A 22,541-nucleotide genomic window follows, 5' to 3' on the forward strand; every position below is an offset into this window, starting at 1 on the left:
GTTAGCTGGGTTTTAGAAAATAGTGAGCAGAAGAAAATAGATTCACTTGGTGCTGAAGATATTTCTGGGGAAGGTTGATGACGACTCCATGTGCAAAGGGCAGAGCTGCATCTGCTTCTTTCTGCTTCCCTTCTCCTCTCACAATGTACTGAGTTTTAGAACAGAACACTGGATAATGAATTGAGTCATTCATGAATGTTAAAAGTCTGAGGCTGAACTAAAGTAAGATTACACTTTAATAGAACATGGCTTTCCCTGGTGTATGGTGGTTTCACCTGACACAAGTGCACATTGTAAACTGGCTGCCTACAAATGGCCATAACAAGAAGTGGAAGCAGGCTGAGAACACTTTGGTCATGAGGTGCTTGTTGAATATTATTAGCATGACAGCAAGGTACTCGGTACTCAGTGAAGGCACTCGGCTTGGTGCAATTTGAATTGCAAGCTTGAGGTATGAGTTGTTCATGGAAAGCCAATTCATAAATTGTGCTGCACTCTCATTTGCTTAGAAGGAAGGAAGGAAGTCAGGAGTTGGACATCATATTGCTACTATTACTGGATTGTGTCCAAATAGATATTTCTGACTCAGCAGCCGGTAGCCATTCAAGCCAGCAACCTAACACATACTAACCAGACAAGGCAACAAGAGGCTTACTGTTACTCAGTATGGATAGAATGTGTGGTTTTTAACTGGAAACAGGTTCCTAAGTCAGGCTACTAAGAGCTCCAGTTTAAGTTCTGCAGAATTGCCAAAATGAGGCATGTCTCTAAATGGAGAGAGTATGTAAAATCAATGTAAACACTACCTGCGTGGTCTTGGTTGTATTTAGTTTGTCAACCTTCTCTATGGTGATAGGTTTGTAAGCACACTGCCACCAGAACAATCATCATTTAGGAGGTTATCAATGAAATGACTAGAATTGAGTGGTCCCCTTAGCTAGGGGCTTGTAGTTAGTTAGTGTTAGTGACTCAGGTGGATGCTGGATTTGGAGTCATGGGTGCATAGGGAAGCCCTCATAATCTTATACACCGTAATCATGTCCTCCCTCAGCCTTCTCTGCTCTAAAGAAAATGATCCAAACATATAGAACATAGAAAAGCTACAGCACAAACAGGCCCTTCGGCCCACAAGTTGCGCCGAACATGTCCCTACCTACTCAGCTTACCTATAACCCTCTATTTTACTAGCTTCCATGAACTTATCCAAAAGTCCCTTAAAAGACCCTATCGAATCCGCCTCCACCACCACTACTGGCAGCCGATTCCACACACCCACCACCCTCTGAGTGAAAAACTTACCCCTAACATCTCCTCTGTACCTACTCCCCAGCACCCTAAACCTGTGACCTCTTGTGGCAACCATTCCAGCCCTGGGTAAAAGCCTCTGAGAATCCACTCTATCAATACCTTTCAACATTTTATACACCTCTATCAGGTCACCTCTCATCCTTCGCCTCTCCAAGGAGAAAAGACCTAGCTCTCTCAACCTATCCTCTTAAGGCATGCCATCTAATCCAGGCAACATCCTTGAAAATCTCCTCTGCACCCTTTCTATGACTTCCACATCCTTTCTGTAATGAGGCGACCAGAACTGGGCACAGTACTCCAGGTGGGGTCTGACCAGGGTCCTATACAGCTGCAGCATTATCTCCCAATTTCTAAACTCAATTCCTAATTACAGCCTCTACCTGCGAAGCTGCTTTGAGTGTCCTATGAACCCAGACCCCAAGATCCTTCTGATCTTCCCGGCTTGGGTCATTGTCTGTGTGGAGTTTGCACTGTCTGCGTGGGTTTCCTTCCACAGTCCAAAGATGTGCAGGTTAGGTGGATTGGCCATGCCAAATTCTCCCTTGGTGTCAGGGGATCTAGCTCGGGTAAATGCATGGGGTTGTGGGGATAGAGCCTGGGTGGGATTGTGGTTGGTATAGACTTGATGGGCCGAATGGCCTCCTTCTCCATTGTAGGAATCAAAGAACAAAGAACAGTACAGCACAGGAACTGGCCCTTCGGCCCTCCAAGCCCGCGCCGCTCCCTGGTCCAAACTAGACCATTCTTTTGTATCCCTCCATTCCCACTCCATTCATGTGGCTATCTAGATAAGTCTTAAACGTTCCCAGTGTGTCCGCCTCCACCACCTTGCCCGGCAGCGCATTCCAGGCCCCCACCACCCTCTGTGTAAAATACGTCCTTCTGATATCTGTGTTAAACCTCCCCCCCCCCCACCCCCCCGAACCTATGACCCCTCGTGAACGTCACCACCGACCTAGGAAAGAGCTTCCCACCGTTCACCCTATCTATGCCTTTCATAATTTTATACACCTCTATTAGGTCACGCCTCATCCTCCATCTTTCCAGTGGGAAAAACCCCAGCCTACCTAATCTCTCCTCATAACCAAGCCCCTCCATACCAGGCAACATCCTGGTAACCTCCTCTGCACTCTCTCTAAAGCCTCCACGTCCTTCTGGTAGTGTGGTGACCAGAACTGGGCGCAGTATTCCAAATGCGGCCGAACCAACGTTCTATACAACTGCAACATCAGACCCCAACTTTTATACTCTATGCCCTGTCTTATAAAGGCAAGCATGTCATATGCCTTATTCACTACCTTCTCCACCTGTGACGTCACCTTCAAGGATCTGTGGACTTGCACACCCAGGTCCCTCTGCGTATCTACACTCTTTATGGTTCTGCCATTTATCGTATAGCTCCCCCCTACGTTAGTTCTACCAAAATGCATCACTTCGCTTTTATCTGGATTGAACTCCATCTGCCATTTCTTTGCCCAAATTTCCAGCTTATCTATATCCTTCTGTAGCCTCTGACAATGTTCCTCACTATCTGCAAGTCCAGCCATTTTCGTGTCGTCCGCAAATTTACTGATCACCCCAGTTGCACCTTCTTCCAGATCGTTCATATAAATCACAAACAGCAGAGGTCCCAATACAGAGCCTTGCGGAACACCACTAGTCACAGGCATCCAGCCGGAAAAAGACCCTTCCACTACCACCCTCTGTCTTCTGTGACCAAGCCAGTTCTCCACCCATCTAGCCACCTCCCCCTTTATCCCATGAGATCCAACCTTTTGCACCAACCTACCATGAGGGACTTTAGTAAAGCGTTTGACAAAGTCCATATAGATGACATCCATGGCCCTTCCCTCGTCAACCATTCTAGTCACTTCTTCAAAAAGCTCCATCAGGTTAGTGAGGCATGACCTCCCTCTCACAAAACCATGCTGACTATCGTTAATGAGTTTATTCCTTTCTAAATGCGCATACATCCTACTCTAAGAATCCTCTCCAACAACTTCCCTACCACGGACGTCAAGCTCACCGGCCTATAATTACCCGGGTTATCCTTCCTATCCTTCTTAAATAACGGGACCACATTAGCTATCCTCCAATGCTCTGGGACCTCACCTGTGATGTGGAGATGCCGGCATTGGACTGGGGTAAACACAGTAACAGTTTTAACAACACCAGGTTTAAAGTCCAACAGGTTTATTTGGTAGCAAATTTGCTACCAAATAAACCTGTTGGACTTTAACCTGGTGTTGTTAAAACTGTTAGTGTGTTTACCTCACCTGTGTCCAGTGACGAGACAAAGATTTGCGTCAGAGGCCTAGCGATTTCATCTCTTGTCTCCCTGAGCAACCTTGGATAGATTCCATCAGGCCCTGGGGATTTGTCAGTCTTTATATTCCCTAAAAAACCTAACACTTCCTCCCTTGTAATGGAGATTTTCTCTAACGGGTCAACACTCCCCTCCGAGACACTCCCAGTCAACACCTCCCTCTCCTTTGTGAATACCGACGCAAAGTATTCATTTAGGATCTCCCCTACTTCTTTGGGCTCTAAGCATAATTCCCCACTTTTGTCCCTGAGAGGTCCGATTTTTTCCCTGACAACCTTTTGTTCCTAACGTATGAATAAAATGCCTTGGGATTCTCCTTAATCCTGTCTGCCAAGGACATTTCGTGACCCCTTTTTGCCCTTCTAATTCCTCGTTTGAGTTCTTTCCTACTTTCTTTGTATTCCTCCAGAGCTCCCTCCGTTTTTAGCTGCCTGAACCTAACATACGCCTCTCTTTCTTTTTGACCAGTCGCTCAATTTCCCTGGTTATCCACGGTTCTCGAATCCTACTCTTCCTATCTTTTTTTACAGGCACATGCCTATCCTGCAGCCCTAACAACTGTTCCTTAAAAGACTCTCTCATGCCAGATGTGGATTTACCCTCAAACAGCCTCTCCCAATCAACAGCTGCCAATTTCTGCCTAATCCCACTAAAGTTAGCCTTCCCCCAATCCAACACCTTACCCTTGGGACACCACTCATCCTTTTCCATCACTATCCTAAAGCTAACAGAATTGTGGTCACTATTTGCCACATGTTCCCCTACCGAAACTTTGAAGACCTGACTGGGCTCATTCCCCAGTACTAGGTCCAGTATAGCCCCCTCTCTCGTCGGGCTATCTACATATTGTTCCAAAGAACCTTCCTGTACGCATTTTACAAATGCCTCCCCATTCAGACTCCCAGCCCTACGCGATTTCCAGTCTATACCAGGGAAATTGAAGTCTCCCACGACAACGACCCTATTTTTCCTACACCTATCCATTATCTCCTGACATATCTGTTCTTCCACTTCCCTTGAGCTGTTGGGGGGCCTGTAGTATACCCCCAACATAGTGACTGCGCCCTTCCTGTTTCTGAGCTCCACCCACAGTGACTCGTTACACGACCCCTCTGAATTGTCCTCCCTCTGCACTGCTGTAATATGCTCTCTAACTAATACTGCTACTCCCCCACCTCTTTTGGCCCCTCCTCTGTCTCGCCTAAAACACTTGTACCCCGGAATATTCAGTTGCCAGTCCTGTCCCTCTTTCAACCAAGTCTCTGTCACCGCAACCACATCCAAGTTCCTCGTAAGCATTAAGGCCCTAAGTTCGTCTGTCTTACCTGCTATGCTCCTTGCATTGAAGTAGATGCACTCCAGACCTCCAGGCCCAGTGAGGTCATCCTCCCCCAGAGTGCTCTTTTTCTTTGCCAGCCTTGTCCTGGCCCCAAGCTCGTCCCCAGCCTCTACACTTGTAGACATAATTTTTTGATCCCCTCCCCCCTGCCATATTAGTTTAAACCCAAACTGCACTAGCAAAACTCCCAGCCAGGATATTCGTGCCCTTCCAATTTAGTTGTGACCCGTCCTTCTTGTCCAGGTGCCCTCCTCTCTTGAAAACTTCCCAGTGATCCAGGAATATGAAGCCCTCCCTCCTGAACCAGTCCTTTAGCCAAGCGTTCAATTGTACTATCTCCCTATTCCTAGCCTCACTGGCCCTAGACATTGGGAGCAGCCCAGAGATTGCCACCCTGGAGGCCCTACTTTTTAGCCTATTTCCCAACTCCCTGAATTGCTCTCGTAGGATCCCCCTGCTCTTCCTATCTACGTCATTTGCACCAATGTGTACAATGACATCCGTTTCTTTATCCTCCCCTTTTAATATGCCTCCTATCCGCTCGGAGACATCCAGTACCCCAGCACCAGGTAGGCAGACTACCATCCTGGAGTCCTGTTCGCACCTACAGAATCGCCTGTCTGTGCCTCTAACCGACGCGTCCCCCACCACTATTGCTCTCCTAATCCCTGTCTTTCCTTTCCGGGCCAGAGCCTAACTGTGTGCCAGTGACCTGGTCACTGTGGCTTACCCCTGGAGAGTCATTCTCCTCCACACTATCCAAAACAATGTACCTGTTTTGGAGGGGGACAACCACAGGTGACCCCTCCACTAATTGCTCACTCCCCTCCCCTCTCATACCTGTCGCCGAGCCCTTCCTATTATGAGAGACAGCCACTGGAATACTCTCTGGTACATTACCCTTCTGACCTTTACTCCTCCTAACTGTGACCCACGTGTCTTCCCCCTGAGGCCCCGGAGTAACTAGTTCCCTATAACTCATGTCTATTTGTCTCTCATTCTCCCTGACTAGACCAAGGTCAGCAATCTGCAGCTCCAGTTCCGTGACGCGGTCCCTCAGGAGCTGCAGTTCCACACACCTGGCGCAAATGTGAACCTCCGGGTGGCTAGGTGTTTCCAGGAACTCCCACATCCCACACCGAAAGCAACAAACTGGCCTATCACTCATAGCTACCCTTTTCCTTTATAGGATTGGAAAAGAAAAAATCTACCCCGCTTCGCCCTTTCCCCGAAGCCCTGTGACCCAAAGCCCTTGCAGCTCTCACGCTGTTTCCCACTCACTCCGCTGCCCGCTCCCGACGCTGCCCGCTGTGATCCTATGATTAAATACACCTTTGTCTTGTTACTTCTCTAAATCAACATGTAACAATTTATTTACCTAACAGTGAACAAATTTACTAAACTATTAACAAACGGAATAAAACAAGATTCTAATGGAATGCTGTTCCAATAAATACAATTCCCACTCATTAACAAAAATATAGAATTTAGTTACTCTCTAAATTGCAACCAGGTTTTGTGTCTTCCGGAATATTCTGGGCCTTCTCTGTTGATTCTTCTGTCTGGACTTCTTTCTTCTTTGGTAACTTTGCTATCTAGATGGTGCTTTGACCTAAGACTGTGGCAGGTGACCGTTGCTCTCTCCTTTTGTCCCATTGCCCCTTTTTTTATATCTGTGATGACAGATCAGTATTTCCCACAATAGGATTGGTCCTTGGTTCCCAAAACCATCAAATTTAAATTTAATAGGTTCTTGGTATCTAAGTGCCTAATTCAAATTGATTGGCTGAATTCAAAAGCCTGAAGCCTGTTGCCTTGGTAACACTGCTGCTTGGTCTTTCGATGCAAATGTTTTAGTTTGGGGTTCTCTATGTACTTGCATTTTTGTTCTCTCTAAGCTCAGAAAAAGCACCATCTTTTAAAGGGACCATGCAATGCTTTCTCCCTAGCATTTTACAATTTTACAAACGCCAATCAACAATTATTCTATCCAACTTCACAACACTATGTCAAACTGCTCAAAACTCTCACAGTCACTTTTCCTGAATTATGTACTTATGTACTCCTTTTCCTGAGTGAAAACCGATGAGGAGTATTCATTTAACACCCTTCCAATGTCCTGCAGCTTCACCCACAGATTGCCCTTTCTCTGGTTAACCTCTTTCCTTAAATGTATTTTGCACTGTCTGCGTGGGTTTCCTCCTACGGTCCAAAGATGTGCAGATAAGGTGTATTGGCCATGCCAAATTCTCCCTTAGTGTCAGGGGATCTAGCTCGAGTAAATGCATGGGGTTGTGGGGATAGGGCTTGGGTGGGATTGTGGTCGGTATAGACTTGATGGGCTGAATGGCCTCCTTCTGCATTGTAGGAATTCTATGATTTAAATACCCCCTTGTCTTGTTGCTTCTCTAAAATCAACACGTAACAATTTATTTACCTAACAGTGAACAAATTTACTAAACTATTAACAAATGGAATAAAACAAGATTCTAATAGTATGCTGTTCCATTATTCCATAAGGATTGTTCCTTATCTTGTTCACAAGTTCTTTTTCGTGCCTCCTTTTTTGCTCTTCTAATTTCTTAAGTTCCCCCTTGAACTTCCCATATTCCTCTAGGGCTGAAGCTGAATTGCCTCCTTTGGACTTGCTAAAGGCCTTTCTCTTCTTCCTTGTGTTGTCCTCAACTGTCCTAGACATCCAGAATTCCCTGAACTTATTGCTCCTACATTTTCCCCCCTATAGAGAACATGCTGGACCTGTACTTTCCCCATTTCCTTTTTGAATGCCCCCCATTGCTCCGTTATAGACTTTCACGGGAGGAGCTGTTCCCAGCCAACTTTGGCCAGATCCTGCCTTATTGTACTAAAATCTGCTTTCCCCCAATCCAAAGCCGTCTTTTGCAAGCCATCTTTCTCATCCTTAACAAACTTGAACCATACCATACCATAGGGCGGCACGGTAGCACAGTGGTTAGCACTGCTGCTTCACAGCTCCAGGGTCCCGGGTTCGATTCCCGGCTCGGGTCACTGTCTGTGTGGAGTTTGCACATTCTTCTCGTGTCTGCGTGGGTTTCCTCCGGGTGCTCCGGTTTCCTCCCACAGTCCAAAGATGTGTGGGTTAGGTTGATTGGCCAGGTTAAAAATTGCCCCTTAGAGTCCTGGGATGCGTAGGTTAGAGGGAGTAGCGGGTAAATATGTGGGGTGGGATTGTGGTCGGGGCAGACTCGATGGGCCGAATGGCCTCCTTCTGCACTGTAGGGTTTGTATGATTTCTATGTTGTGGTTGCTATCACTAAAATGCTCCCCCATTGCTACATTGAGCAATTGTCTGGCTTGGTTCCCCAGAACCAGATCCAGCACTGCTCCATCCCTTGTTGGGCCTTCTACATATGCAATTTCAAGAAATCCATCCTCTCTAAACTCTTTACACCATGACTGTCTGAATTTATGTTGGGGAAGTTGAAATCTCCTAGTATAATTACTCGATTATTAGTCTTACGCACCTCAGTGAATTGTCTACATATTGGCTCCCCTATTTCCCACTGATTCTTTGAGGGCCTATAATACCTTATCAGCAGTGTGGCTGTCCCCTTTATATTGCTAAGTTCTTTCCACAAAGCCTCATTTGAAGACCCTTCCAAGATCTCATTTCTCCTTATTGCAATAATTGACTCTTTAATTAGAAGTGCAACACCACATCCCTTTTTACACCCTCCTCTGTCTCGCCAAAAGATCCTACACCCTGGAATGTTGAGTTGTCAGTCCTACCCTTTCCTCAACCATATCTGTGTGATGGCAACAATATCACACTTCCATGTGTCAATCTACGTCCTTAACTCACCAGCCTTATACGCCTAGCATTAAAGTAAAAGACCATCCAGTCTTGCCTTACTGTCTTGACACTCAACATAGCTGAACTCAGTCTAACTTGCTTCCTTTACTATAGCATGATGACTCTCTATTTTATTAATGTTCTGTGTCCCCTCCCCACTAAACTAGTTCAAACTCTTGGCAAACCTACCCAGAAGGATGTTGACCCCATGTGGTTCAGGTGCAGACTGTCCCATTTTTACATGTACACATCTGGTAATGTGGTAGGTAGAATTAAGGATGTTCGTGTGAAGGACCCTCTTGGGTCAAGTGATCACAATATGGTCGAATTTCTGGTACAAATGGAAGAGGAGAAAGTAGGGTCCCATACCAGTGTCCTCTGTTTGAACAGAGGGAAGTACGATAGGATGAGGGCTGAATTGGCTAAGGTGGACTGGGAGAGCAGACTGGTAGGTAGGACAGCTGAGGAACAGTGGAGGATTTTTAAGGAGATCCTTTTCAGTACTCAGCAACAATATATTCCGGTGATAAAGAAGGGCTGTAAGAAAAGGGATAACCAGCCGTGGATAACGAAGGAAATTAAGGAGAGTATTAAATTAAAGACCAATGTGTGCAGAGTGGCCAAAAATAGTGGAGAATCGGAAGATTGGGAAAACTTTAAGAAACAACAAAGAACGACTAAGAAAGCGATAAAGATAAAGATAGGTTATGAAGCTAGGCTAGCTCTAAATATAAAAAATGATAGTAAAAGCTTTTACGAATATATAAAAAGGAATAGAGTGGCAAGAGTGAATGTTGGACCCTTGGAGGACGAGAGGGGGGATTTAATAGTGGGAAATGAGGAAATGGCTGAAACTTTAAATAAGTTTTTTGTGTCGGTCTTCACGGTGGAAGACACAAATAGTTTACCGAATATTAACGATAGAGGGTTGGTAGGAGGAGAGGTACTCAATACAATTATTGTTACTAGAGAGGCAGTACTTGGTAGACTAACGGGACTGAAGGTGGACAAGTCCCCGGGCCCGGATGGAATGCATCCCAGGGTACTGAAAGAAATGTCAGAGGTAATAGCGGATGCGTTAGTGGTTATTTATCAAAATTCGTTGGATTCTGGGGTAGTGCCGGCGGATTGGAAAACGGCTAATGTTACGCCGCTGTTTAAAAAAGGAAATAGACAAAAGGCGGGTAACTACAGGCCAGTTAGCTTAATGTCTGTAGTTGGGAAAATGCTGGAATCCATCATTAAAGAAGAAATAGCAGGCCATCTGGATAAGAATGGTTCGATTCAGCAGACGCAGCATGGATTCATGAGGGGAAAGTCGTGCTTGACGAACTTGTTGGATTTTTATGAAGATGTGACTAGTGCGGTTGACGGAGGGGAACCGGTGGATGCGGTGTTTTTGGATTTCCAAAAGGCGTTTGATAAGGTGCCTCACAAAAGGTTGCTGAAGAAGATTGGGTCACACGGAGTTGGGGGTAGGGTGTTAGCGTGGATTGGGGATTGACTATCCTACAGGAAGCAGAGTCGGAATAAATGGATGCTTTTCTGGTTGGCAGATGATAACTAGTGGCGTGCCGCAGGGATCGGTACTGGGGCCTCAACTATTTACCATTTATATAGACGATCTGGAGGAGGGGACTGAGTGTAGGGTAACAAAGTTTGCAGACGACACAAAGATAAGTGGAAAAGTGAATCGTGTGGAGGGCGTAGAAGGTCTGCAGAGAGATTTGGACAGGCTGAGTGAGTGGGCGAGGATCTGGCAGATGGAGTATAACGTTGACCAATGCGAGGTTATTCACTTTGGAGGAAATAATAGCAAATTGGATTATTATCTAAATGGAAAAAAATTACAACATGCTGCTGTGCAAAGGGACCTGGGGGTCCTTGTGCATGAGACGCAAAAACCCAGTCTGCAGGTGCAACAGGTGATCAAGAAGGCAGATGGGATGTTGGCCTATATCGCAAGGGGGATAGAATATAAAAGCAGAGATGTCTTGCTGCATCTGTACAGGGCATTGGTGAGGCCGCAGCTGGAATACTGTGTGCAGTATTGGTCCCCTTATTTGCGGAAGGATATATTGGCCTTGGAGGGAGTGCAGAGAAGGTTCACCAGGTTGATACCGGAGATGAGGGGTGTTGATTATGAGGAGAGACTGAGCAGATTGGGTTTGTACTCGTTGGAATTTAGAAGGCTGAGGGGGGATCTTATAGAGACCTATAAGATAATGAAGGGGCTGGATAGGGTAGAGGTGGAGAGATTCTTTCCACTTAGAAAGGAAGCTAGAACGAGAGGGCACAGCCTCAAAATAAAGGGGGGTCAGTTTAGGACAGAGTTGAGGAGGAACTTCTTCTTTCAGAGGGTGGTGAATCTCTGGAATTTTCTGCCCACTGAAGTGGTGGAGGCTACCTCGTTGAATATGTTTAAGTCACGGATAGATGGATTCCTGATCGGTAGGGGAATTAGGGGTTATAGGGATCAGGCGGGTAAGTGGAACTGATCCACTTCAGATCAGCCATGATCTTATTGAATGGCGGGGCAGGCTCGAGGGGCTAGATGGCCTACTCCTGTTCCTATTTTTTATGTTCTTATGTCCCAACTTCCCCAGAAACAATCCCAGTGATCCAGGAATCTAAAACCCTCTCTGCTGCACCAACTGTTGAGCAATGCATTCATCTTCCCTATTTTCCTGTTTCTATACTGGCTAGCATGTCGCACTGGGAGTAATCCAGAGATTACAACCTTAAAGGTCCTGCTTTTTAATCTACTGCCTAGAATCATAGAATCCCTACAGTGCAGAAGGAGGCCTTTCGGCCCATTGAGTCTGATCCGGAAACAATCATACCCAGGCCCTATCCCTGTAAGCCCATGCATTTACCCTGGTAATCCCCCTGACACTAAGGCACAATTTAGCATACTCCCCCCAACTGGTCCATGGTGGGGCACCCCCTCTCCTCCCCACCCATGCCCCCCCCCTCCCCCACCTGCTGGTCCCCGGCGGGGTGCCCCCCCCGTGCGCTGGTCCCTGGCGGGATGCGCCCCTCTCCCCCTCCCCCCCGCACTGGTCCCTGGCGGGACACACGCACCCCCCCCTCCCAAGTTGGCCCCAGTGCTCTCTGCTGCCCAAAGATGTGGGGGACTTGAACCCATGCTCTGTTGTCTAACTGTGCAGGTGAAGCGTGTCCCTCGCTGGTCCAATGCTCTCCGCTGCCCAAGGGTGAAGATATATGGAGCAGGTGGGAAATTGGAGTTGAAACCCAAGATCAGTCGACCAGTCAGGGAGCAGACTCGATGGGCCCTGTGGTCTACTCTTATTTCTTTTATTCTTGCAGTTTAAACAATGCTGATTTGTCCGTGAAAAAATGCGGATGAAACAAAGGTGACATCAGAAGTAACTCTTCAAATGCAGACAATAAAAATAGAACAAAACTTACTCCAACTTATAAATCAAAGAAAGGGTTTAATAAAGAAATTACTCCAAACTCGAGGTTCGCCCTGGGCCAATCCAAGCTCCCCACAATTCTACACAGGTTCTAACTAATAGTGAGTCGACTGACTATTACATCATTCTGCAATTTGGTTCCATGGTTTACTGGGTCAGCTGACCCTTGCATCTTGTTGCCATTGGTCACATCACATCCACTACAAAGCTGTCACCGGTTACATTCCAACAACTTTGGGAATATAATCAAAGTGAAGGATCTGATCATTATATCGTAACGGATTTATAAATGACAGCTTGGACTGAGAGTAACAGCATGCTGTGCAGTGCTATTCAATCATAAGTGCTGTTCATTAGAACAAAAAAGAACAAGGAAAGGTACAGCACAGGAACAGGCCCTTCGGCCCTCCAAGCCTGCGTCATGATGCCTATCTAAACTAAAACTGTATGCACTTAGAGTCCATATCTTTCCATTCCCATCCTATTCATGTATTCATCAAGTTGCCCCGTTAATGCTGCAATCGTACCTGCTCCCACTCCAGCCCCAGACAGCACGAGTTTATTAAAAAAAATACGAGTTTATTCAATTACTTCTGTTGTTTTTAATATTGAAAATGTGTGTTGAAGTGTGGATCATTGTTTCCCACATTCTGGTCACAAGACCAGTGCTTGTTCCTTTCTGGCCTATCAGTTTGCCTTTTGGGTCAAATTCCAGAACTCCCTCCCTAACAGCACTGTGGGTGTACTTACGCCACATGGACCGACTGTCCAGTAACAGTCCTGGAACTCCATCCCTAACAGTATTGTGTGTGTACCTACGCCATATGGACTGCAGCAATTCAGGAAGGCAGCTCACCACCAGCTTCTCAAAGACGGTTGGAGTTGGGCAATAAATGCTAGTTTAGCCAGCGGCGCCCATATCCCATGAGTGAATAAATATTGAAAAGAGAGATCTGGGCTCCATGTGCTGGTTGGCCGTGTTAGATCCTTGATGTTGCATTTGTGCTAGGCTGATGCATTCCTCATGTTTCAAGATTGAAGATACTGGGGGTGATTCTCCCATCCCACTGCGCTATTTTTTCAGTGAAGTGGGCCAGAAGAATCCCATATCCGCCAATTCATGGGATTCCCGCAAGCGTTCGTACCGTGCTTGCAAATCCCAGGCCTGGATTTTGGCTGGGAGGTGGGGTTAGTATTTAAATAATATTTAACATACTATTTAAATGCTATTAGCGGGCCCGGGACTGAATTCTCCCACCCCGCTAGGAGTATTTCACTCCAGCGGGGTTCAGACTAGCTCCCCACTTCCGGGGAACTAGCGGGACGACCCTGCTGGAGTGAATGGGGGCAATCGGGGCCCATCAAGGGGTCAGGTGATGGGGGTTGGTGCCTCCTGGGCATGGGCACCCTGGCAGTGTCAGTCTATGCCCCCAGCACTGCCCAAGGGGCAAAGTGCCCATGCTCAGGGCACCTTGGCACTGCCCATCAGGCATGGGGCTGTGCCAAGGGGGTGGGGCATGGCCTGGGGGCGATCGGTGGGAGTGGAGGGTCCCACTGCCACTCTGCATTAGGATCTGTCGGGGCAGGCTGGAGGCCAGCATTTGGGGCGGGCTGGAGGTTGGGGGGGGCGGGGGGGGGGAGGGGGGGTGCGGTGGGGGGGTTGGAACTGTCAGCCTCCTGGGTAGGAATAGGCCCCGCTTCCTGAAATCTATTGATATTCATGCTGGTGGTCTCTGCATTGCAGAGTGTGGGAGATTCTAGTGCGAATTCCCACTGAAAAATCCAGCGTGATTTACTCCAGTTTTCCTGTGAATTCGACACTTAGAACGTTTTTGGGAGAATCCCAGCCACTGTCTGTCTTCCCCTGCTCCCTACCTGTGGATCTTCATTTCCTTTTCCTTTCTCTGCCAAAGCACTGTCATGGCTCAATGCAATCCAAGAAAACGGTCCATGTAATCTCGAACTTGTTATTTTCTAGTGACCAGCGAAAATTGAGTTGAGTCTGTGCACAGGCTGTTTCTCTTATTCAGATTCCTGTTAAACAAGGCTCCTTGCAAAATATGATTCCCACTGCCTGTTGTCCTCCTTTGCCCTTGTTTTGATTTGATGCCTATTTTTTTCATTGCTGTTGAACAGTTTGACTGGGTTGGGTCTCGATCCTTGGTTCATGTGCTCCATCTGTCTGCAGTACTTTCAGTGAAGCCAGTTTATTGGTGTGTGTTATATGAGGCTTGTCTGGAACTTTTTACCATTTTCTTATTCCCTGTATTTATTGTCTTTTTTATTGGTAGGGAGGGGATTGTACATTTTCAAAATGAATAGTTGGATACATTTGTGATTTACAGAAAATGGTTGATTGTCAGTGTTGAGAAGCAACTTCTTGGTGAACATCTGACAGCTATTCTTCAGAAAGGTAAAAATACAATCAATGACCTTTTTAGTTTGAGTCTTGTCATTGTCCATTAAACAGCTGCTGGCCTTGTGCTGTACTTAGATCTGACTGCCTGACCCTGGACGCTTCCTGCACTATAATGAAATGGCCCCACGCTGGCATTGCTTTTCATTCTTTTGCTGTGATTTATTGTGGAGGTTTGTAATCCTCCAGGCTTCCTGTTATGCTTTTTATTGATAACGATGGACTTGGTGATCAGCCACATTCTTGTATATCAGCGATGTATCTTCACCTATCTATGGAACACCACTGTCAAAATGTGATTGTTTCCATTTTTGTTCCTGTGCTGTGCTCTGAATACTGACCCTGGCCACTCTCCATGACTGAACCAAAGTGTTCACCATTCACCATCTCACTATTGTCCAACGCCATATCCTGTACACTGTAAGGACCATGTGCGTTCATCTCTTTGATATTGTCAGCCTTGCCTTTACCTGCATTTGTCTGCTGCCAAAACCCTAAAGCCTCCCATCTGCCATTCCCCATGAATGCCAACTATTCCAAAGCTCTTGCTCACTTTATCACGTCCCACACAAGTTTGACTCCTGGCCACCCCCCCCCATATTATAACTTTATAATTCTCATCCTTGTGTTTAAATCTCACCAGAGCCTTGCCTCTCCCTATCTCGTCCACCACTACAATCTCGGGCAAATGGACTATTTTACCCAATGTTGGCAGAGCTGTACCTTCGGCAGCCTTCGTTTTGGAATCCCCTGAATAAATTCTGCCTTGCCATCTCCTTCCCTTAGAATTTCTACTATGCAGAAGGAAGCCATTCGGCCCATTGAGCCTGAACCAACAATAAACCCACTCAGGCCCTACCTTCGTAATCCCACGTATTTACCCTGCTAATCCCCCTGACACTAAAGGGCAATTTAGCATGGTCAATCAACCTAACCCGCACATCTTTGGAAATATTCCTTTTTAAGAGCTTCCTTAAAACTCACCCAAAGCTTTCTGGTCTCCTGTCCTTTTCTGTCCTTTAGCTTGGTGCCTGTGCTTCCCAGGGACATTTTGTGAATTGAGCAGTGCTCGTGATGTTGTTGAGGTAATAGTTGGCAGTTTTACCTTGTTTCATTTGTTTATTGTTCCAGGTCTCAATCATCTACTAGATGAAAACAGAATAACTGACCTCACTCTTCTTTACCAGCTGTTCAGCAGGGTTAAAGGTGGTCTGCAGGTTCTTTTGCAGCATTGGAATGAATATATCAAGGTATTTCTTCAAAAAATCAAGTGAATTGATCCTTTTCATAGAATCCCTACTGTGCAGAAGGAAGCCATTCAGTCCATCAAGTCTGCACCAACTCTCTGACAGATGACCTACCCCCTTCCCGATCCCTGTAACTCCACACATTTACCCCATTAATCCCACAAACCTATACACATTGGGACACTAAGGGGCAATTTATCATGGCCAATCCACCGAACTTAAGAACATAAGAAATAGGAGCAGGAGTAGGCCATCTAGCCCCTCGAGCCTGCCCTGCCATTCAATAAGATCATGGCTGATCTGACGTGGATCAGTACCACTTACCCGCCTGATCCCCATAACCCTTAATTCCCTTACCGATCAGGAATCCATCCATCCGCGCTTTAAACATATTCAGCGAGGTAGCCTCCACCACCTCAGTGGGCAGAGAATTCCAGAGATTCACCACCCTCTGGGAGAAGAAGTTCCTCCTCAACTCTGTCTTAAACCGACCCCCCTTTATTTTGAGGCTGTGTCCTCTAGTTTTAACTTCCTTACTAAGTGGAAAGAATCTCTCCGCCTCCACCCTATCCAGCCCCCGCATTATCTCATAAGTCTCCATAAGATCCCCCCTCATCCTTCTAAACTCCAACGAGTACAAACCCAATCTCCTCAGCCTCTCCTCATAATCCAAACCCCTCATCTCCGGTATCAACCTGGTGAACCTTCTCTGCACTCCCTCCAATGCCAATATATCCTTCCTCATATAAGGGGACCAATACTGCACACAGTATTCCAGCTGCGGCCTCACCAATGCCCTGTACAGGTGCATCAAGACATCCCTGCTTTTATATTCTATCCCCCTCGCAATATAGGCCAACATCCCATTTGCCTTCTTGATCACCTGTTGTACCTGCAGACTGGGCTTTTGCGTCTCATGCACAAGGACCCCCAGGTCCCTTTGCACGGTAGCATGTTTTAATTTGTTTCCATTGAGATAGTAATCCCATTTGTTATTATTTCCTCCAAAGTGTATAACCTCGCATTTCTCAACGTTATACTCCATTTGCCATATCCTCGCCCACTCACTCAGCCTGTCCAAATCTCTCTGCAGATCTTCTCCGTCCTCCACACGATTCACTTTTCCACTTATCTTTGTGTCGTCTGCAAATTTCGTTACCCTACACTCCGTCCCCTCCTCCAGATCATCTATATAAATGGTAAATAGTTGCGGCCCGAGTACCGATCCCTGCGGCACGCCACTAGTTACCTTCCTCCAACCGGAAAAACACCCATTTATTCCGACTCTTTGCTTCCTGTCGGATAGCCAGTCCCCAATCCACTTTAACACACTACCCCCAACTCCGTGTGCCCTAATCTTCTTCAGCAGCCTTTTATGGGGCACCTTATCAAACGCCTTTTGGAAATCCAAAAACACCGCATCCACCGGTTCTCCTCCATCAACCGCCCTAGTCACATCTTCATAAAAATCCAACATGTTCGTCAAGCACGACTTTCCCCTCATGAATCCATGCTGCATCTGATTGATCGAACCATTTCTATCCAGATGCCCTGCTATCTCCTCTTTAATAATGGATTCCAGCATTTTCCCTACTACAGACGTTAAGCTGACCGGCCTATAGTTACCCGCCTTTTGTCTCCTTCCTTTTTTAAACAGCGGCGTAACATTAGCCGTTTTCCAATCAACCGGCACTACCCCAGAATGCAACGAGTTTTGATAAATAATCACTAACGCATCCACTATTACCTCTGACATTTCTTTCAATACCCTGGGATGCATTCCATCCGGACCCGGGGACTTGTCCACCTTCAGTCCCATTAGTCCACCCAGCACTGCCTCTCTGGTAACATTAATTGTATTAAGTATTTCTCCTGCTGCCAACCCTCTATCGTTAATATTTGGCAAACTATTTGTGTCCTCCACCGTGAAGACCGACACAAAAAACTTATTTAAAGACTCAGCCATATCCTCATTTCCCACTATTAACTCCCCCCTCTCGTCCTCCAAGGGTCCAACATTCACTCTAGCCACTCTATTCCTTTTTATATATTTATAAAAACTTTTACTATCATTTTTTATATTAATTGCTAGCCTAGCTTCATAGTCTATCCTTCCTTTCTTTATCGCTTTCTTAGTCTCTCTTTGTTGTTTCTTAAATTTTTCCCAATCACTTGTTTCTCCACTATTTTTGGCCACTCTGTACGCAGCTGTTTTTATTTTAATACTCTCCTTTATTTCCTTCGTTATCCACGGCTGGTTCTCCCTTTTCTTACAATCCTTGTTTTTTGCTGGAATATATTTTTGCTGAGAACTGAAAAGGATCTCCTTAAAAATCCTCCACTGTTCCTCAGCTATCCTACCTGCCAGCCTGCTCTCCCAGTCTACCTTAGCCAATTCATCCCTCATCCTATCATATTTCCCTCTGTTCAAACAGAGGACACTGGTTTGGGACCAAACTTTCTCCTCTTCCATCTGAATCAGAAATTCGACCATATTGTGGTCACTAGACTTGCACATCTTTGGACTTTTGAGGACACTGACCCCATCAGTGTTGTAAAAGTTGTGCTAGTTCTATGTTGTGCTGGATAATACATGTCATCTGTATAGAGGATCTTCAGCCCATGTGATCAGGATTCTTATCCAATGAAATATTAGTGACAGATTTGAGATATCTAGATCAGGTTTAAAAGCAGGAGTGAAATATTGGAAAAGTATTTCTAGATCAGATATGGTATTGTTATAAATGATGAGACAACATGCTATCTCAGGTGGCAAATTGCAATTGAACTCAATAGTTTGCTTTCTTCACCTAAAGGAGAAAGAGGAAGTTTGCATTTTAATTCACTTTTCTTCATACTTTGGCTCCTTCCACCTTGCACAGCTGTTCAGCAGGAAGTGTGGCCAGGTGCCCTCAATGATAGGAGTGCCTGGACCCGGAGAGGGGGCGGGGGTGTCCGGAGCTCCCTGTCGGAGAGGGCGGGGGGGGGGGGGGTGTCCTGACCTCACCCAGGATGAGCTTGGCAGTATATCTGAAACATCACTATGCCTGCCTCTTTCCAGCCCCAGAACATTGTCTGATTCCCCCCTGTCCCAGTTCACCTATTGCTGAAGCTTTTGGTTATGTTTTTGGTACCTTTAAACTTTATTTTAAACTGCCCTCCCACATTTTACCCTCTATAAAATTGAGGTTGTAGTAGGTAAAAAATACCTCTTGAGACTGTTATGAGTCAAAATAGAGTAGGCTTTACACAAGCTTGCGGGAGAACTTGACCCCTTGAAAGCGGAAGCCAAAGTTCTCCCTGAACACAGAAAAGTGGGGACATATATACAGCATGACTTCTAATACTTCATGACTTTCTAATAAATATGGGATTGGGGGTGATCTAGGAAATTGGATCAGGAATTGGCTAGCGGATAGGAAACAGAGGGTGGTGGTTGATAGTAAATATTCATCATGGAGTGCGGTTACAAGTGGTGTACCTCAGGGATCTGTTTTGGGGCCACTGCTGTTTGTAATATTTATTAATGATCTGGATGAGGGTATAGTTGGGTGGATTAGCAAATTTGCTGATGACACCAAAGTCGGTGGTGTGGTAGACAGTGAGGAAGGGTGTCGTAGTTTGCAGGAAGACTTAGACAGGTTGCAAAGTTGGGCCGAGAGGTGGCGGATGGAGTTTAATGCGGAGAAGTGTGAGGTAATTCACTTTGGTAGGAATAACAGATGTGTTGAGTATAGGGCTAACGGGAGGACTTTGAATAGTGTGGAGGAGCAGAGGGATCTAGGTGTATGTGTGCATAGATCCCTGAAAGTTGGGAATCAAGTAGATAAGGTTGTTAAGAAGGCATATGGTGTCTTGGCGTTTATTGGTAGGGGGATTGAATTTAGGAGTCGTAGCGTTATGTTGCAACTGTACACAACTCTGGTGCGGCCGCACTTGAGTACTGTGTGCAGTTCTGGTCCCCACATTACAGGAAGGATGTGGAGGCTTTGGAGAGGGTGCAGAGGAGGTTTACCAGGATGTTGCCTGGTATGGAGGGGAGATCCTATGAGGAGAGGCTGAGGGATTTGGGATTGTTTTCGCTGGAAAGGCGGCGGCTAAGAGGGGATCTTATTGAAACATATAAGATGATTAGAGGTTTAGATAGGGTGGATAGTGATAGCCTTTTTCCTCTGATGGAGAAATCCAGCACGAGGGGGCATGGCTTTAAATTGAGGGGGGGTAGTTATAGAACCGATGTCAGGGGTAGGTTCTTTACCCAGAGGGTGGTGAGGGATTGGAATGCCCTGCCAGCATCAGTAGTAAATGCGCCTAGTTTGGGGGCGTTTAAGAGATCCGTAGATAGGTTCATGGACGAAAAGAAATTGGTTTAGGTTGGAGGGTCACAGTTTTTTTTTTTTTTAACTGGTCGGTGCAACGTCGTGGGCCGAAGGGCCTGTTCTGCGCTGTAATGTTCTATGTTCTATGTTCTAATACTGGTCACAAATCAACCCCAGACCAGTCACGACCCAAACATACAATTCACAACTGCTGGTCACGAAGCAAGCTTCCAGACCAGCTACAAATCAAAAATATAGCTCTGGTCACAAAGCAAGCCTCAGACCAGTTACAAACTAAAAATACATTTATAGCTTCTGACCATAAACCAGTGTATCTGGCATTCTCAGCTCACGAAGCGCAGGTCTTCTGTTTCCTGTTCTTCCCGCGGTTTCCCTTTAAAGTTCCGGCACTCTTCCAGCTGCCCCAGTGGGAGTTCCTCTTCAAACAGCCGATATCGCGCTCCACATCATGGAATTGCTTCCCTTCCGCAAACCCACACAAACTTGTAGGAAAGGTAAGACTTCACAAATACATTCACATTTACACTTGACTATCTATTGTTATAAGAATAAAAGTTAACTGGTATTAATGTCAGAAGCAGCATAAACAATGAATAACTTGTATTAATGTCAAAAGCAGTATAAACCTGAGCCACAATGAAGGGTTATGTTTGTGATACATTCTAGGTACAAAATCCATTAACCCTTTAGGTACAAAATACATTGAATACAAAAAAATTAACCCTTTCCCTTCTTCAAGGTCATCCAAAATTTTGCTGCCCAAGTCTTAACTCGCACCAAATCACGTTTCTATATCACCCCAATTCATACCGAGTTACATTGACCCTCCCACTCAAACAGTGTTTTGTTTGTGAAATTCTTATCCTTGTTTATCTCTCTATGGCCTTTGCTCCTCCCTAACTTGGAGGGTTTTGGGACTGGAAGAGAAATCCGAGACATCTGCAACCACCTAATTCTGGACTCCTGAGCATCCCCAATTATAATTGTTTCACCATTGTTGTCCTTCAGTTATCTATGCCCTAAGCCCTAATTCCACTCTTCCCCCTCTCTATCCCTCTTAACTCATTTTTCTCCTTTAAGATATTTCTTGAAACCTACCTTTTTGACCAAGCTTTTGTCAACTGTCCTAATATCTTTTTGTGTGTCTGTGTCATATGTTGTTAATGCTCCGTAGAAACCTTTGGGTGTTTTCTTATGTTAAAGTTGTTGTTGCTACAGGGTTTGAAGCACCAATTCTAAAACCGAGAACACTTTTTCTTGTTTCCCTCCCTAAATCTCTCTAGCCAACTTTCCTCCTCTAAGACGCTCTTTAAAGCATGTCTCTTTTGAACAAGATTTTGACCGTTTGCCTGAGTGGCTTGGTGTCAAATGTTGTTTGAAAATACTTCTGTGAATCGCCTTGAGACAAAGAACAAAGAAAATTACAGCACAGGAACAGGCCCTTCGGTCCTCCAAGCCTGTACCGACCATGCTGCCCAACTGAACTAAAGCTCCCTACCCTTCCGGGGACCATATCCTCTATTTCCATCCTAAAAGGACAAAGAAAATTATAGCACAGGAACAGGCCCTTCGGCCCGTTTCAGTACATTAAAAATACTACACTAATACAGATTGTTATTGTTGAGGCAGTGTCTTTTTCTTCTCTCCTGACGTGAGCCACTTTTCTGATAGAAAGTGATGTTTATTTTCCAGATGTTTGGCACTACAATGGTAGTTAATCCTGAAAAGGACAAGACGATGGTTGAGGAACTGCTAGACTTCAAAGATAAAGTAGATCATGTCATTGAAGTATGCTTTGTGAAAAATGAGAAGTTCGTCAATACAATGAAGGAAGCTTTTGAGACTTTTATCAACAAGAGACCTAACAAGCCTGCTGAATTGATAGGTAGGCTGATCTCTTCATTTGGAGCATGACGTATTTAACAATTCTAAAGATGAATAAAAACTGGTGCAGAATTTCCCAGTGGTATTCCTGTATGATAAACCTGTTTGCAGAACTTAATTTTGAACTATATTAATATTATTTGTCCAATATAGATTTCCAATGCTGGTTTGAACCTCCCAGTTGTATATGGAACCATTCTCCAATACTGATTTCCACCTTTCATCACAGCACCTCGAGTCACCTTTGTTGCTTATCAATGTCAATCCCTCATTGGGGGAATGGGTCACATGTAAGCCATACTAGGTACAAATGACAATGTGCTTGTCCAAAGGATATTGGTGAACCAGTTTTTGTTTTCCTAATTAAAAGTCCACTCTTACCTCAGCCATGCATTGTGCTCTGTTCCCT

The 22,541-nt window shown here is 45.6% G+C and overlaps 1 protein-coding gene across 1 annotated transcript in view; it reads left to right on the plus strand.

The window, feature by feature from the left end:
- LOC144489903 (cullin-4A-like) overlaps nucleotides 1-22,133 on the plus strand; it is a 32,831-nt gene extending 10,698 nt beyond the window's left edge. The window contains exons 6-8 of the mRNA XM_078207736.1: nucleotides 14,591-14,658; nucleotides 15,793-15,911; nucleotides 21,941-22,133. Coding sequence (XP_078063862.1) covers nucleotides 14,591-14,614 — 24 coding nt within the window. The 3' untranslated portion in view covers nucleotides 14,615-14,658; nucleotides 15,793-15,911; nucleotides 21,941-22,133. The remainder of the gene's footprint in view (nucleotides 1-14,590; nucleotides 14,659-15,792; nucleotides 15,912-21,940) is intronic.
- Nucleotides 22,134-22,541: the final 408 nt, after the last annotated feature.

Source organism: Mustelus asterias, unplaced genomic scaffold (genome assembly GCF_964213995.1).
Source record: "Mustelus asterias unplaced genomic scaffold, sMusAst1.hap1.1 HAP1_SCAFFOLD_2659, whole genome shotgun sequence".
NCBI classification, from domain to species: Eukaryota; Metazoa; Chordata; class Chondrichthyes; order Carcharhiniformes; family Triakidae; genus Mustelus; species Mustelus asterias.